Source organism: Rhinopithecus bieti, unplaced genomic scaffold, assembly GCF_001698545.2.
Source record: "Rhinopithecus bieti isolate Rb0 unplaced genomic scaffold, ASM169854v2 scaffold_31531, whole genome shotgun sequence".
In the NCBI taxonomy this organism is placed as follows: domain Eukaryota; kingdom Metazoa; phylum Chordata; class Mammalia; order Primates; family Cercopithecidae; genus Rhinopithecus; species Rhinopithecus bieti.
Genome location: NW_016814088.1, coordinates 687 through 16,949, shown reverse-complemented (window position 1 = coordinate 16,949; position 16,263 = coordinate 687). Strand labels below are relative to the sequence as shown.

The 16,263-nt window shown below is 41.4% G+C and overlaps 1 protein-coding gene across 3 annotated transcripts in view; it reads right to left on the bottom strand.

The window, feature by feature from the left end:
* The window catches only part of LARS2 (leucyl-tRNA synthetase 2, mitochondrial), a 163,964-nt gene extending 149,675 nt beyond the window's left edge, over positions 1–14,289 (bottom strand). For 2 of the 3 annotated variants that reach the window (XM_017849609.1, XM_017849611.1), the window contains exons 1-4: positions 14,115–14,289; positions 11,982–12,047; positions 8,954–9,208; positions 3,282–3,410 (exon numbers count right to left, since the gene is read on the bottom strand). In XM_017849609.1, the coding sequence (XP_017705098.1) occupies positions 3,282–3,410; positions 8,954–9,187 (363 nt within the window). In that variant the 5' untranslated portion in view covers positions 9,188–9,208; positions 11,982–12,047; positions 14,115–14,289. The remainder of the gene's footprint in view (positions 1–3,281; positions 3,411–8,953; positions 9,209–11,981; positions 12,048–14,114) is intronic. The other variant, XM_017849610.1, reaches the window with a different exon arrangement.
* Positions 14,290–16,263: the final 1,974 nt, after the last annotated feature.

Here is a 16,263-nt window from a genome sequence, read left to right as displayed (position 1 = left end):
AAAAAAAAAAAAAAAAAAAAAAAAACAACTTAACTGTCAGCAATTTGCCTGCACTCACTAATTGTCCGAAATAAGTTGGCATAAGTTAAAAAAAAATTCAGACAAATCTAGTTAAAGAATCACAACTAGATTCTTTATCCCAGTGAGATAAAGAATTGTACTTTAGCCGGGCATGGTGGCTTACGCCTGTAATCCCAGCACTTTGGGAGGCTGAGGCGGGTGGGTCACGAGGTCAGGAGATCAAGACCATCCTGGCTAACAGGGTGAAACCCCGTCTCTACTAAAAATACAAAAAATTAGCCGGGCGAGGTGGCGGGCAACTGTAGTCCCAGCTACTCAGGAGGCTGAGGCAGGAGAATGGCATGAACCCAGGAGGCAGAGCTTGCAGTGAGCAGAGATCGCACCACTGCACTCCAGCCTGGGTGACAGAGCGAGACTCGGTCTCAATAAAAAAATACATAAAATAAAAAAAAGATTGTACTTTAGGCAAAGAGTCAATTCATTCTGTCCCACCTCTTTCTTTTTTTTTTTTTTTTTCTGGAGATGGAGTTTCACTCTTTTTGCCCAGGCTGGAGTGCAATGGTGCAATCTTGGCTTACCACAACCTCTGTTTCCCAGGTTCAAGCGATTCTCCTGCCTCAGCCTCTCGAGTAGCTCAGATTACAAGCATAGGCCACCACACCAGGCTAATTTTGTATTTTCAGTAGAGATGGGGTTTCCCCATGTTGGTCAGGCTGGTCTCGAACTCCTGACCTCAGGTGATCTGCCCACCTTGGCATCCCAAATTACTGGGATTACAGGCATGAGCCACCATACCTGGCCTGTCCCACCTCTTTCTAATAAATGGAGCAGAAATAATGAAAAGCAGTATCTGGGAAAAATAACATCTGATAAAAACCAGAGAGACAAACACCCTCAGCCATCTTAAAGTGGAACACAAATCTCTGAATTTGGTAGTATAAAGTTATTGAACTCTTCAAGTGACAAAGACATTACAACGTGACCCTCTTTTAGGAATACTTCTTACAGCCAATGTCAGCTCAGCATAAAATTTCAAACCAGTTATGACAATGGATGCACTTACTTTGCTAAAAGAAAATATAAAGAACTGAGAGGCAGCAGATATCATTTGTATAGGCCCTGACAAGTTCACAGTAGCAATGGCCACTGGGGTTCCAGTAAATGTTTAATTAACAATTGGCTCTCTGGAGGAAAAGGCCATGATTTGTAGGTTTGCTGATTGCCATGGTGTAAATACTCCCTTAATGGCAGATTTCAAGCTACCAAAGTGACTAATAAACACAACATTGGGCAGAGATATACATAGGTGACTCTCACGAGCTGGTGTGAGCAGGTTCCTGCCCACTGCTGGCAATTGCTAATACTTAATTGGTTACATACTGTGTGCTGGCTATCTAAGTGTTTCATAGTCACCCTCTTTGAATCCTTGTAACAGGCCAATGGGGCAGGTACTATTTTATCCCTATTTTATAGATCAGAGGAAACAAGGTGTTGAAGAGGTTAATTAATTAACTACTCAAAGGCCACACAGCTTGTAAGTGTTAAGAGCTGGCATTTGAATCCTAGCAGTCTGGTTCAATGGGCCATGCTCTCAGCCCTTCTTCAATACTGCCAATTTCGTAGGTGGTTAAAGAAGATACTAGGATTATCCAACACCCATCTTAAAGATGATGTGTTGCTAAAGATTGCTAGTAAAGATTAGGCTCTGGGCTAGGTGCAGTAGCTCACATCTATAATCCTAGCACCTTAGGAGGCTGAGGTGGGTGGACTGCTTGAGCCCAGAAGTTCAATACATGCCTGGACAACATGGTGAAACCCTGTCTCTACAAAAAATACAAAAAATTAGCTGAGCATGGTGGCGCGTACCTATAGTCCCAGCTACTTTGGAGACAGAGTCAGAAGTTGAGCCTGGGAGGTCGAGGCTGCAGTGAACTGTGATTGCAACCACAGCACTCCAGCCGGGGTGACAAAATGAGACCCTGTCTCAAAAAATTTTTTTTAAAAAGCAGGCAATGGGGTAAAGAGGAATGGCCCACATCAGCCAAGGAAGGGTTTGTCCTCCTCTCTCACAATAAATTTCACCTCATCTTTCCAGGCCCATATCAGGTTTTTTTGTTTTTTTTTTTTTTAAATAGGGTCTCACTCTGTTGCCCAGGCTGGAGTGTAGTGGCACAATTACAACTCACTGCAGCCTTGACTTCCCAGGTTCAAGTGATTCTCCCACCTCAGCCTCCTGAGTAGCTGGGACTACAGGTGTGTGCCACCACACTGGGCTAATTTTTTGTATTTTTTGTGGAGATGGGGTTTCGCTACATTGCCCAGGTTGGTCTTGAACTCCCGGGCTCAAGTAATCCTTCTGCCTGGGCCTCCCAAAGCACTGGAATTACAGGCATGAGCCAGGTGCCTGGCCCAGATGTTCCTTCTTTAGTAGCACCTTCCCCAACTCCCCAGAGTTGTTTAATACCTTTTCTTAAAAAAATTATTTTTTTCCATTAGAAAATAAATCCATGGTCTGCCGGGCACATTGGCTCACGCCTGTAATCACAGCACTTTGGGAGGCCGAGGTGGGCGGATCACAAGGTCAGGAGATCAAGACCATCCTGGCTAACATGGTGAAACCCCGTCTCTACTAAAAATACAAAAAATTAGCCGGGCGTGGTGGTGGGCACCTGTAGTCCCAGCTACTCGGGAGGCTGAGGCAGGAGAATGGCGTGAACCCGGAAGGCTGAGGTTGGAGTGAGCTGAGACTGCGCCACTGCACTCCAGCCTGGGTAACAGAGAGAAAGACTCCGTCTCAAAAGAAAAAAAAAAAACGAAAAGAAATACACGCCCAAAGAATATGGAAAATAACAAATAGAATGGAAAGAAATATCTTGCAGTCTCACCTGCCACTCATAGCACTGATGTGTATTTGTACTATTGACCTCAGTTCCTTATACAATGATTCTCTACTCAGGGGTGAGCATCTCCTGGGAAGACTATCAGTGTTATCCACATTTGTATCTACCTTTCACCCCATTCCCACACGATCTCCACCCCAGCACAACACTCAACTCATAGCTGCCCCCCAATTAACCTAGATGCTTTATTATAGTATCTTCTAATTCATACAAGGAAACACTGAGCTTTTCATGTCCATCTTCAAAGCTGTCCTAATCTTAACTAAAGTTGGTTTTCTTCATTTGTCTTGAACACATATTACTATATGCTGACCCTGCGTGGGGCAGACAAGGGCTGCTCCAGCAGGCACCTGTTCTTACCTGCATCCCTCTCATCTTCTGGAACCGTGCTATGGTGTCGCTGATGGTGTAGACACGCACATGGCCCATGTGCAGCTTACCAGAAGGATAAGGGAACATGGAAAGCACGTAATATTTTGGCTTTGATTTCTAGGAAAGAACGACAATGAGTATTTATTAAGCATTTTCTGGGAACTCCACATGTATACATAACATTTTGGCATTTTGCGCAAAGTAATAATTTAACATTTTAAAAGTTTCCTTTTAAAAAGACTGTTTCCAGAATGTAAATCAATTAAAATGTCAAAAAGCAAAATTCAAAGCCCTGGTTCAAGTTAACAAATGTCCAAAATAATGCCAAACAACCTCTAAGTGTTAATTACCCATACATCTTATTTTTTTTTTCTCTTTTAAGAACTTATTTTTTTAAAAGGAATGAATTAACAGCATTTGCAGTGACCTGGGTGAGACTGGAGACTATTATTCTAAGTGAAGTAACTCAGGAATGGAAAACCAAACATCATATGTTCTCACTGATATGTGTAAGCTAAGCTATGAGGACGCAAAGGCATACGAATGATACAATGGACTTTGTGGACTTGGGGGGAAGGGTGGAAGGGGGCGAGGGATAAAAGACTACAAATAGGATACAGCCTATACTGCTCGGGTGATGGGTGCACCAAAATGTCACAAATCACCACTAAAGAACTTACTCATGTAACCAAATACCACCTGTACCCCAATACCCTATGGGGAAAAAAAAAAAGAAAGAAAAGCGGTCCCAATGCAGACCCCAAGAGAGGGTTCTTGGATCTCGCGCAAGAAAGAATTCAGCGCAAGTCTGTAGAGGAAAGTGAAAGCAAGATTATTAGGAAAGTAAAGGAATAAAAGAATGGCTACTCCATTAAAAATAAAACAAAACAATACTTCTCTTTTAAGACAGCTTCCATCTAGGTCCTTAAAGAACTGTCTGTTTTTCCGAAGGAAGCTCTAACACATACATATATCCATGTAATTCAAAGAAGCAATAGTTGAATCACATAGATGTAACATCTCTACAAATGGAGTCTCTTCCTAAATTCTCTATAGCTGCATTCTGACGTAGGTTTAGCAGTAACAACAGGATCCTAAGCTACCAATTTGGGTCCTGAGTTTCCCCATTGTATTGACAGCCTATCTTTCAACAAAAATGTTGAAATGGAAAGGTAATGAGAAGATCTTTTTAACAAAGGAGAAGGTTGTTGTTCTCCAGGGATGATAAATAAGCAGCCTCAGACCAGGGTTATGTAACTCTCCAGCTTCCAAAGAAGCAGTTTCATCATGGGAAACATAGAAAACTGTACATGTATCTGAACAGAAGGAACACAGGCCAGTGAGTCCTTATTAGATCACTGACTTCTGGCGTCTTAATTCTTCCCCTGGTAAAATGATGAATGCTGTCATGAGTGTGCACATGAATGGGTAAGGCAAACAAAGATGGTAGTCCTTGAATGGACTCCTACTAGGGGGACCTACTGTTCAAGGGTAAGGACTGTGCTTTAGTCACCTCCTTCTCTACACCTGCCCCCAGTGCCAGCAGGAGTTTCATAAGATGTTGGATAAATGTTCGTTGGCCTTCGTGCTCCAAAAGCCTAATAACTGACCCCTGTGGAGCACTTTTTATCCAGCAAACTTCACAAATCCTACCCAAGTAATAGGAGGGTTCCCCACACCCAAGTTTAAATCATCTCATGACGGGGTCAGGGGTGGAGGGGCTGGGGAGAAAGGAAGAGCAACAGGTAACTGGGTGACTGATTCTGTTTGGTCACTGAGGGTCAGAATTTCTGCTTTTGTTTTATTTATTCCTGCCTTCTGTTTTTTTCTTCCTGGCCTTATTCCCTTCCTAGAACTTTACTCAAGTTCTTTAACAATTTGCTTCCCCCGAAGTAATGCAAACAAACACAAAACAGAATATTCATAACCCTTCTTTTGTGTACATATGTGGGAGGGGGTTTTTAAATATTGTTTGCTGAGTGTTCGCATGACTAATAATGCACATAAACCAAATATAATCAGTAGAGCAGAAGAAACCAGAAATCAGATTCTTGCCAAGGAGTTCTTAAACTTCCTTCAGCAAAGAAGTTAAACAAACCTTTAACGGAACCATTAGCAAGTGGCAAAAAAACCCCCCACAAAAACTAGAATAGAACTTTTCTTTGTGCTGCCCATCCTCTAGAAATTACCAAGGAGTGTTAAGCTGCCTGAAGGAAGAGATGGGAAAAAAAGAACAATTAAGAAATCTGGATCATACACAAATTAGAAAATCATCTGGAACTGCTGAAATGACAACTACAATGGATTTATACAAACAGGATGGAAAGCAACACATTGGTCACACACTTTAATTAGAAACTGCAGATTTATAACTCTTAGGAAAATCACAGAAATGTGAGAGAGGACCTGAGATTCAGGGGTCGGTGGGAACTCAGGAACTTAATAACTGTCCTTAAGAAAGTGAGTGGCAAATAACCCTCTCAGCTTTTGAGCAAGTCCCTCCAAGGAGGTACAAGACCCCATCCTTTTACTTAGTGCAGAATCAGAAGAAAACTATCCACTCAATTCATGCCTTACTCCTTACAATGAATTAGGCATATGGCTTATTCTTCAGAAATTTTTAGGAATATGGGAAAATAGCTGTTAAGAGTTCTTTGGGAGCTTAGAAAAACAGTAAAATCCTTGATCTAAGCTGTTTCTAGCTTTTCATTTGAAATTTTTTACATAAAATTATTTTTATTATACTGTTTGTTATATATTTAATTTAACAATCCTGCCCCAAACATTTTCCACCTGTAATTTCTTCACTAACATCTTTTTTTACATTTGTTCAATAAAGATTAAATTAATAGCAAAATCAAATGAATAATTATATACTAGCTAAGCCAAAATCCAAATCTGAGTTCATAAAAGATACATAGAAAAGTATTGTTTTCTTAAGTCTTTAATATGCATGAAGATTTTTGTTTATTGCAGAAAAGGTATTCAGCTTATTGCCTGTCTCTGCCTTTTGCTTTTCTGCATGAATTAAGTCATTTTCCTCTGTGACAATGAAATGAGTTCTATCATCTGGGAGTGGAAAAGAGAGAAGGAATGATGGGGGTTTCTGTTATAATTGAGCAAGAATCTGATTGAAAGGGAAATTTTCATAATTATATAAAAGTGTAAGAATTTAAGCCTTTAAAAGAGATTCAGATTTTAAGTGATGGGGAAAGGATGGCTTTTATAAGTGGGTCCTATTATTTTTGTCAGGTTCTGACTTTAGAAGAAAGATGACTTCTGCCTCTTTATAGATCACGCTCTGGAGCTGTGGCTGAGTCTAGAGAATGACAGAGTAAAAGGAGCACCTCAATAGAAGTCCGGAGCCCTAGCTCTGGTCCTAGCTTTGTCACTAGCTGTGATGCCTTGGGCAAATTCCTTTGCCTTTTGGGATCAGTTTGCTATCTGTAAATCAAAGGTGAGACAAAAGAAGGTTTCTGGGTAAAAAAGCATGAGCTCAGGAATCAAACACACACTTGATTTTGAATCCTGGCTCTGCCATGTCTTGGCAAATTGCCTAAACCTCTTTCTGAGCCTCAGTTTTCTTACTCTAAAAATAAGGATAATAATACCTACCCACTGGGTTGTTTCAGGATTAAATGAGATAATCAACTGAAAGACAGTACCTGGCACACGGTTAAATGCTCATTAAATGGAAATTATTTTTTAAATGATAATTATGTTGATGACAAGACATTCCATTTTGAAAAACTTATTTGAGTGGATTTCAAGTGAATCTAATACCAGAGTGAGATCGATTATAAATGCTTCAAAATCCATGAGCATTCCATCATAGTCTCAGTTCCTGATAGACACACCATGTTCTGATCTTCGTGTATCTTTTATTTATGTACCACTTCCGTTTGTAAAATGCGTTCAGTCACAGATTTTCTCATTTGATTTTCAAAACAATTCTGTGAGATAAACAATGTAAGGAGCCCCAGAATCCAAAATGTTAAATGATGTGTCCTGCATCACGCAGGTTTCCTGGGGCAGAGCCAGCATTGCAGCCCAGGCTCTGGCTCACTCACTGAATGCTCGCTCTGCTTTGCCATTCCTTGATTTAAACCCTGATAGGGGGCTGCCAGGGGATCACACACAATGCCCCTTATGCTATCTCCCCAATTACTAAAACAATTTCTTTTGATTCATTTAACATTTTAAAAAACTGTATGCTTAAGGATGAGATGTCACAAAATCAATAAGCTACAATGTCGAAATGTTTGGAAGTCAATAAATGATCATCTAAACCAAAAGGGGAAAGAAAGCTAATTTTACTGTCCTCACTCAGAATTAAACTGCTCCTTAAGAGTTTGTTTTCAGAATCTATTACGTTACATTAGTCTGATGATGTTGACACAAGGGCTTTTCACTTCTTAATGAGGTAAAAGTCAAACTTTCATTGTAAAATTATGCATTACATTCAAACTTTCCTTTTTTTTCCATTTCATTTTACTTGTTATACACTACATCTTTCTCAATAGCAATTTTTCTTTCTAACCATTGCTCAAAACCATCTTTCAGTTTAACACAAATAGCTCCCCTCCCCTCACTCATTTTTCATAACCACCAATCTTATAGAAAGAATGAATGTGATGACACAATCAGGAGATGGGGAAAAGGCAAGTTTAGAGAGGTGTGGTCTTGTGCAGCTGCACTTATTCAGCTGCTTGCCTTGGGCCTAATCTCTTTATTAAACATAGAAGTTTAAGTTATTTGATTATAACTACTACAAAGAGATGATCAGAATTTAAGAGTAAAACTCCAATCAGATTCAAACATTTCATGTAACAAATCACATCTCCCACCTGTCATTTTGACCAATATCAAGAGGTAAGGGTTAACACATTCCAGACTGATTCCCAGCAGGCTGGCCTCCCAGAAAAGGAACAGAGAGCACTCCATGGAAACTGGCTGCAGCCAAGTATTATACTTCCACCATTAATTCAGGTAGAGTGCCGAGCTGATACACCTGGTGCAGAAGCCAAGGGTCCACTAACACGTGTAGCTGCTACCTCAAGGTTAGACCCTACCCCAGATCACAACAGTGGAAGGGCTGATATCCCCCAAACTATGACGCTGAGGCCGCAGAACAGAGTTGGAGGCTAAGGTCATGCCAGGGAAGGGGCAGTTACTTCTCAGAACATGCAGCCAGCGAGGAGCCCAGGTGCCTCTCCTGGAGTCTCAGATATGACCTTGCCAGAAATCTGTGTGCTGCCCCACCATGCAATGGACCACAAAGGACCCATCATCTGGTAGAGCTCCTATTTTGATGAGCTTCCCCTAGTAAATGTGCTCTAAAACATCTGGTCTGCTGCTGTCTGCCATATACCTCGTGCACAATATTACTGTGTGCATCCACCACACTGGAAACTCTTGTAAGCACTATCGTTATATCACCTCATTTATGCCTCCCAAACCATTTACCCCTCCCAATAGTGCAGGTGGGCACTATTATGATCACTCTCCATTTCAGATAAGAGAATTGAAGCACAGAGAAATTCAACAATTTAGTTCAAGGTCACATATTTAGTATCTTATTTGAACCAGGTAGTCTAACCCCAGGGTCCAAACCTTCAGCCCCTCTTCTCTACCCTCTTAGAATCTCTCAGAATACTCACATCAGCTTCTGAAATTTTGGAGGCCTGTTCTTTTAATCGCTGATGCCACCATTTCTCAACATCCTTTCTTGTCTGCAATGTATACTCTTTTGTCCACTTTCCCGTGGCACTGTAGATACTTCTGGTACATCTGGGAATTACTCTTCTTTCCCACTTGATGACATCTGGCCCACCATTTAGCTGTATTTTCAGAAGAGAGGCATAAAAACCCAATCTCTGCCAAGCAGAAGCCATTCTTCAGAAGGTGAGAAGGCCCTGAAAAAGAGGGCAGAAAGCACACTATAAGCTGCCTCAAACCCTCCCCAGAGCTTATCTTTCCATTTGTCACAGTTCATTGTTATGGCCCTGTGCTTTCCCCTTACTCTTTTAATGATTTATTTCCCTGAAAAGAATAGCAATTCAATTGAGCTAAACACAAACTTTTTAATAGAAAATATAAAGGGTCAGTGACCCCTAACATCAAAAATGCAAAAATCCTGTAGGAAAAAAATGGAGACCATCAACTGGCCAGCTCCTGCACAACCTTACCAGTTGCATGGAAGGCATGGAGTGCCCTCCCTCCCCTTCCCGTGGGCCAGCCCAGGGACTCTCCAGCAGGCTTCACTTCCTATGTCTTCGAGCCTCAGAAGAGCTCAAGCACATGTTGGGTTGGCCTTAGGCTCAAATATCAGAAGAGGTCTAAATACAGGCCTCCCAGGAGGGCCAGAAACTGTTAACTACTATTCGCAATTTTTATACATATTATGAGTTAAATATACCCTGTAGGCTGAACCTGAAAATAACCACTATTTAGAAGACTGATAATTCATTTAGTTTCTCCTTCATTTACCAAATATTTATTTATTTATTGACTTACTTTTTAGAGACAGGGTCCTGCTCTTTCACTCAGGCTAGAGTGCAGTGACACAATCATACCTCAGTGTAACCTCTGACTCCTGGGCTCAAGTGATCTACCTGCCTTAGCCTACCAAAGTGCTGGGATTACAGGCATGAGCCACCACCAAGTATTTATTGAGTACCATTAGGCCCACACATTGTTCTAAGCACTGGGGATACAGCAGTAAACAAAAACAGAGTCCCTTCTTTCTTTTTTTTGTTTTCTTTTCTGAGATAGAGTCTCCTTCTATTGTCCAGGATGGAGCGCAATGGCATGATCTTGGCTCACTGCAACCTCCGCCTCCTGGGTTCAAGCAATTTTCCTGCCTCAGCGTCCTGAGTAGCTGAGATTATAGGCACACACAACCATGCCCAGCTAATTTTTGTATTTTTAGGGAGATGGGGTTTCACCATGTTAGCCAGGTTGGTCTCAAACTCCTGACCTCATGATCTGCCAACCTTGGCCTCCCAAAGTGCTGGGATTACAGATGTGAGCCACCCACACTTGACCCAGAGTCCCTTCTTTCATGGCACTTACATACCAGTAGGGAAGCAGATAAGAAACAAACAGTAAGGGAGGCAGATAAGAAACAAAAATATATAACGTGTAGTCGTGGTGAGTGCTATTTTTTGGAATTCAACTCATAGGTTGGGGCCTACCAGGATATCCAGTTGTAACTGAAAATTCAATTTTAATGTTTCATTGGCTTCTTCCACAAGTAAATTCTAGAAATGACCTCACTGAAGAAGTTTCATGTTTTATTGCTATTTAAAGGGTTGAGGTGAGATTTCATCAAATATTTCACAAATATTTAAGATATAAATATTAGACTAAATAGCCTAAACTTTCCCCTTCTTGCATAATAGCATTCAAGAAGTGCTACACTGAAAAAACAGATGAAAACAGATCTTTTCAAAACAAGACAGAAATAAAGAAACCTAGCACTCTAAGCTGATGTTCTTTGAGTCTCTCAAAATTATTTCAACTTCTATTAGGATTTGGCCTGTTTCACAAAGGTACTGGAACACAAATGTTGCCAGGAAGGTCAATATGGGCTTATAACAGTGAGTGTCATGCTCACATAAGATACCAACATAATGTGGGCATCTTACAAGTTGGTCTGCCAAAGTCACTGACATTCTCACTGCATTAAACACCTCTTGTTTCTTTAGGGGTAAAGTATAGACTTTAAAACAAAATCTCCCTTAGGCCGGGGGCAGTGGTTCCATCTGTAATCCCAGCATTCTGGGAGGCTGAGGCAGGTGGATCACCTGAGGTCAAGAGTTTGACACCAACCTGGCCAACATGGCAAAATCCCTCCTCTACTAAAAATACAAAAATTAGCTGGGCATGGTGATGTGCGCCTGTAATCCTAGCTACTTGGGTGGCTGAGGCAGAGGAATAACTTGAACCTGGGAGGCAAAGGTTGCAGTGAGCCGAGATCACACCACTGCACTCTAGAGCCTGGGTGACAAAGTGAGACTCCATCTCAAAAAAAAAAGAAAAAAGAAAAAAAGAAAACTAAATGCTCTATCAGTTGGGCTCGGCTATTTTCAAGTACACAGATCTGATTACAGGTATTTGATCTATATGAAATTGGTTAAATGTTAGCAATTCCATATGACCGACCTAATATACATACATTTTTACACTTAAGGCAACTGCATATATTTTTAGGGGTTAGGTTTCTATAATTAGAACTCCCTAATTATATAGAAGTCATAGATTTTATGGTTCTCCTGCCAAGTCAATACTTTCATACCTTTGCAAGCCAAAGAACGCCATTTAGCAGAGGACACATAGATGGGTGCTTGCCATTTCTCTCCTAGACAGCATCCCCTAAGAACACATAAGGAGTGTTCTGGGCTATCCTCTCAAATAGAAACCAAGGGGCACAACAAAATTATAAAATACAGTGACTTAAACTGCTCTGTCTACACAACAAGAATAAGCTTTCTAAAAATGTTTACATAATACCTGGCTCACTAATGACCTCTGCTTTGCTTAAATAAACCAGTGAACTAGAGAATCCTGAAACAGATCTGGGTATTTAAAAGCATTTAAAGTTCATTTTTTTTAAAAAGCAGGAGCAGATTAGATAGTAATAGATTATTCGACAGAGAGGAGAAAAACTTAAAATTAGAGTCCCACCTCAAATCATAAGCTGGAGTAAATCCCAGACAGATTAAATAATATTTTTTATCTGTAGGTCTCGATCTGAAAAGCAGAAATAAGAAAAAATAAAATAAAATAAATAAGAATTTTTTTAAGTACCATAAAACAAAATAAAAATACAGATGAGTTTGTTTGTTTGTTTTTAGTCAAAGTCTTGCACTGTCGCAATGAGATCATGCAATGGTGTGATCTCGGCTCATGGCAACCTCCGCCTCCAGGGTTTAAGCAATTCTCCTGCCTCAGTCTCTCGAGTAGCTGGGATTACAGGTACACGCCACCATGCCCAGCTAAGTTTTTGTATTTTTAGTAGAGATGGCGTTTCACTATGTTGGCCAGGCTGGTCTTGAACTCCTGACCTCGTGATCACTCTGCCTCAGCCTCCCAAAGTGCTGGGATTACAGGTGTGAGCCATCGCGCCTGGACTACAGATGAGTATTTAATAAATCTTAAGAGGGTGCAGGATGTTCTGTCCTGAGTATAAAAACAATGAAATGTATAAAACAATGTATAAAACCAATGAAACAATGAAAAAATTCACAAAGGAAAATATTAATAAATCTGATGCTAAAAATGTAAAATATCTGTATATCAAAATCATTAAGAACAGAATTGGAAAGCAAACAATTAGCTATGAGAAAATGTTCACCAAAACTGCAAAAACAAAAGGTTATTCTACTCCTGAGGTCACGTGTGAGAAAAGAAACACTAAAATCAAATTTTAAAATGGGCAAAAGAAAATAACAAAGATGACATATAAATGGTTAATAAAGAGAACATACAAATGGTTAATCTGAAAAAGATAAACTTTACAACTAATCAAATAAATGCAAATTAAAACAATGAAATTTCAGTTACCAGATTGGCAAATGAAAAGAAATATGCATTTTAAAATAACTGCTGGTAGGAACATAAATTGATTCCACCTTTTTGGGGGAGTAATCTGATAACCTGTGTTAAGACTTTTTAAGAATAGTTCATATCTTTTGGGGTTAGGAGTCCCCAAGACCCCACTCAAATTCTAATCCCATAAGGGGACTCACAAGAATCAACATATAGTCACTATTCACGGCTGTGATTCATCACTGAACTTCCTAGGGTTCAGCCCTATTCCTTTCCCTTACTTCCCAGGCCTTGTTCTTGGCCACTCCAAGTACCCCTCCACCAAAGCCCTGATGGACTGCCTCTTATTGACAGTGAAGAGCAGCCATTTTATTAAACGGCTGTGAGGATATGACGATGTGAAAGGTGTGGCTCATGTCTTATTATGATCAACTTGGCCCTTTTCTTCCTTAGCTCTAGCTCCTCCAGTTCCGTCCCTAGATGCTTAGAATCTTGTCTCTTCTTCCACATCCTTCCAAAGAATCAATTCCCACTAATCCACCCCTCTTTAGAATCAACCCTGACCTCAATCTCAGTTGGAGCTTAAGGTTAAGGTTTTTGAGAATAGGAAGCGCCTGAGAATTGGACCAAAAATGAGATCATATATGGACAGAGAAGCCTAGAAGAGTAGGAGGCAGAAAAAGAAACAGAACACAGGGGAGAAGCACACAAGGGCATCTGTGCACAACACTCAAAAGAAAGTGCAAGAATGCACCTGGGAAAATTCATCTTAAAGAAACCAAGTTTTGTGAAAACAAATAAGTATCTTGGATTTTGCAGCTACTAATTACCTGTGACCTCAGGCAGATTTCTTGTCTGGAACCTCATCTTTCTGAGGACCTCGGAGCCCTAACATGTGAAAACGACCTGTGGGCCCCAAAGAGGCAAGGGATGACCTTCAACTGGGTCTAAACCCCTAGTCTGGGGAGCAAAGATCCAAGGATGAACTGGGATAGGGGAGCAGTGGAGAGGGGAGCTTGAGTACAAAACTACGTGTATATGTGCATTTTTCTGGGAAAGAGTCCAGAGCTATCAGTGGGGTAGGTGGCTCAAAGATCCTGAAGACCTGCATCTCAGATATTCTCAGTGTGGAAACCGCAACGTTCCAGGACCACCTAACTCAGCCCGCACCTTCCCTTCCTGCCCTCAGCAAGTCAGACTCTCCCGAGCCGGAGGAAGAAGAGACCGGGTTTCGTCTCTCATCTCGCTGCGCCCGGTCCAGGGGTTTACCTGCTCACAGGCTCTGGCCTGCGGCTCCTCTATTTCTCGTTTTCCACCTTTAGGCGAGCACTGCCCTGCCACGCATCATGGGCGCCGCCATGTTGTCAAAACAACAACTTTATAGATAGCGTCCGCCGTCGACACAGACAGAAGGGGGCGGGACCGGAGAAGGAGAGAGAGCAACCCAGTCCTCAACTCCCAGCAGCCCGCCGGGTCGGGCGGGGCGTCTGCGCGTCGGCCCTGGGCTCCGCCCCCCCGGCCTCTGGCACGCCCTTCAACCGCTCTGGCGTCGGCAAAGCTGTAGACGTGTGGGGCTCAAATTATTATAATTACAGCAGACGGATGAAAGCCGTTGATTTAGTGGCCTCAGAGTAAACTAGGCGGCAGCTGGTGAAAAGAGCCCTGGGATGTAGCCCAGACCTCAGGGTTTGAATCCCAGCGTAGCAACAACTGCCTCCTGGGCTTGGGCAGGTCTTGACCTCTTGATTCCTAATTGACCGCTTGATTAGTGAGGCACCTTCTTCCACTATATTGCGTAATCCTCTATCCCTGGGGCGGGGGGTGGAATTACCTGGTCAAGAATAGGTTTGGGGTAAGGTACTTTTCTTACCTGGCAAGTGTGCTGGGAGTCAGGAAAGCATGATGCCTTCCCTTTCCTAGAGGAGTTTGTATATCTCATGCCCGCACTGTAACACACCCGGCAAATGTTTCATGCTTGTAATAAATCAACAAATCAATGAATTGCAAAGAACCAGTGGTGTTAGAGCATAATTTTCAAAAAGGTAAAACCGGTTTAAAGGAGAACTTGAAGAACTCATATATGTGGGCAGTCAAGAATACTGAAATGAGTTTGCTAATTGTGCAAAATTGGTTAATATCCTATAGGACGGGAAAAAGTAATGTTTGGGAGCCATTTCTTTCTTACAGGCTTGAAATCGTATCTCTACCAAAGAAAATTCATCACATGATTACAGTAGTCCCTCCTATTCTCATGAGACATGTTTCAAGACCTTCAGGGGATGCCTGAAACTGGGTCAGTACTGAACTCTATGTATACTGTTTTTCTTCCCTATGCATACATACCTATAATAAGGTTTAAATTGTAAATTAGGCAACAGTAAAATATTAACAAAAATATCCAATAATAAAATAGAACAATTGTAACAATATGCGGTAATAAAAGTTATATGACTGTGGTCTCTCTCAAAATAGCTTATTGTACTGTCCTCACCCTTCTTATTGTGATCTGTCAGTCTGATAACCGAGATGGCTACTAAGTTGGGTAGCTATATAGCGTGTATATGCTGGACAAAGGGATGATTCACAATGGTTCACATCCCAGGCAGGATGTAGCAAGATTTCATCACACTACTCAGAATGGTATGCAACTTAAAACTTATGAATTATTTATTGCTGAACATTTTCATTTAATATTTTCGGCCCTTGGTTGACCGCAGGTAACCAAAACCTCAGAAAGTGAAACTGAACATAAGGGGGACTACTGTATCCATATTCTACATTTTTATTTATTTATTTGGGACAGGGTCTCACTCTGTTGCCCAGGCTGGAATGCAGTGGCACGATCTCAGCTCACTGCAACCTCCGCCTCCCGGGTTCAAGCAATTCTCCTGCCTCAGCCTCCTAAATAGCTGGGACTACAAGCGCACACCACCATGCCTGGCTAATTTTTGCATTTTTAGTAGAGAAGGAGTTTCGCCATGTTGGCCAGGCTGCTCTTGAACTCCTGACCTCAAGTGATCCACCCTGGCCTTCCAAAGTGCTGGGATTACAGGTGTGAGCCACTGTGCCCGGCCTCATATTCCATAATTTAGCTTCTATTCTTACAGAGATGAACAATAGCTAGTTAACAGAAAGGCAAGCAAAGGTGTGCGCTCCTATAGCATCAGATAATCCCCCAATACTCCACTCAAGGGACATACAATATTCTCTTTTGCCCATTTCCATATCTCTAACAAGGTTTCCTAATAGTTTAACATCCAAATACCTTGTTATTGCCTCACCTGGAAATTTGCTGGAAATGAGAAACTCAGTCTCTGCCCCAGACCTTCTGAATCAGACTCTGAATTTTAACAAGACCCCTAATTGATCCTAGACACATTCAGTTTGAAGACTCACTGTCCTAGAATGTGAGAGCTAG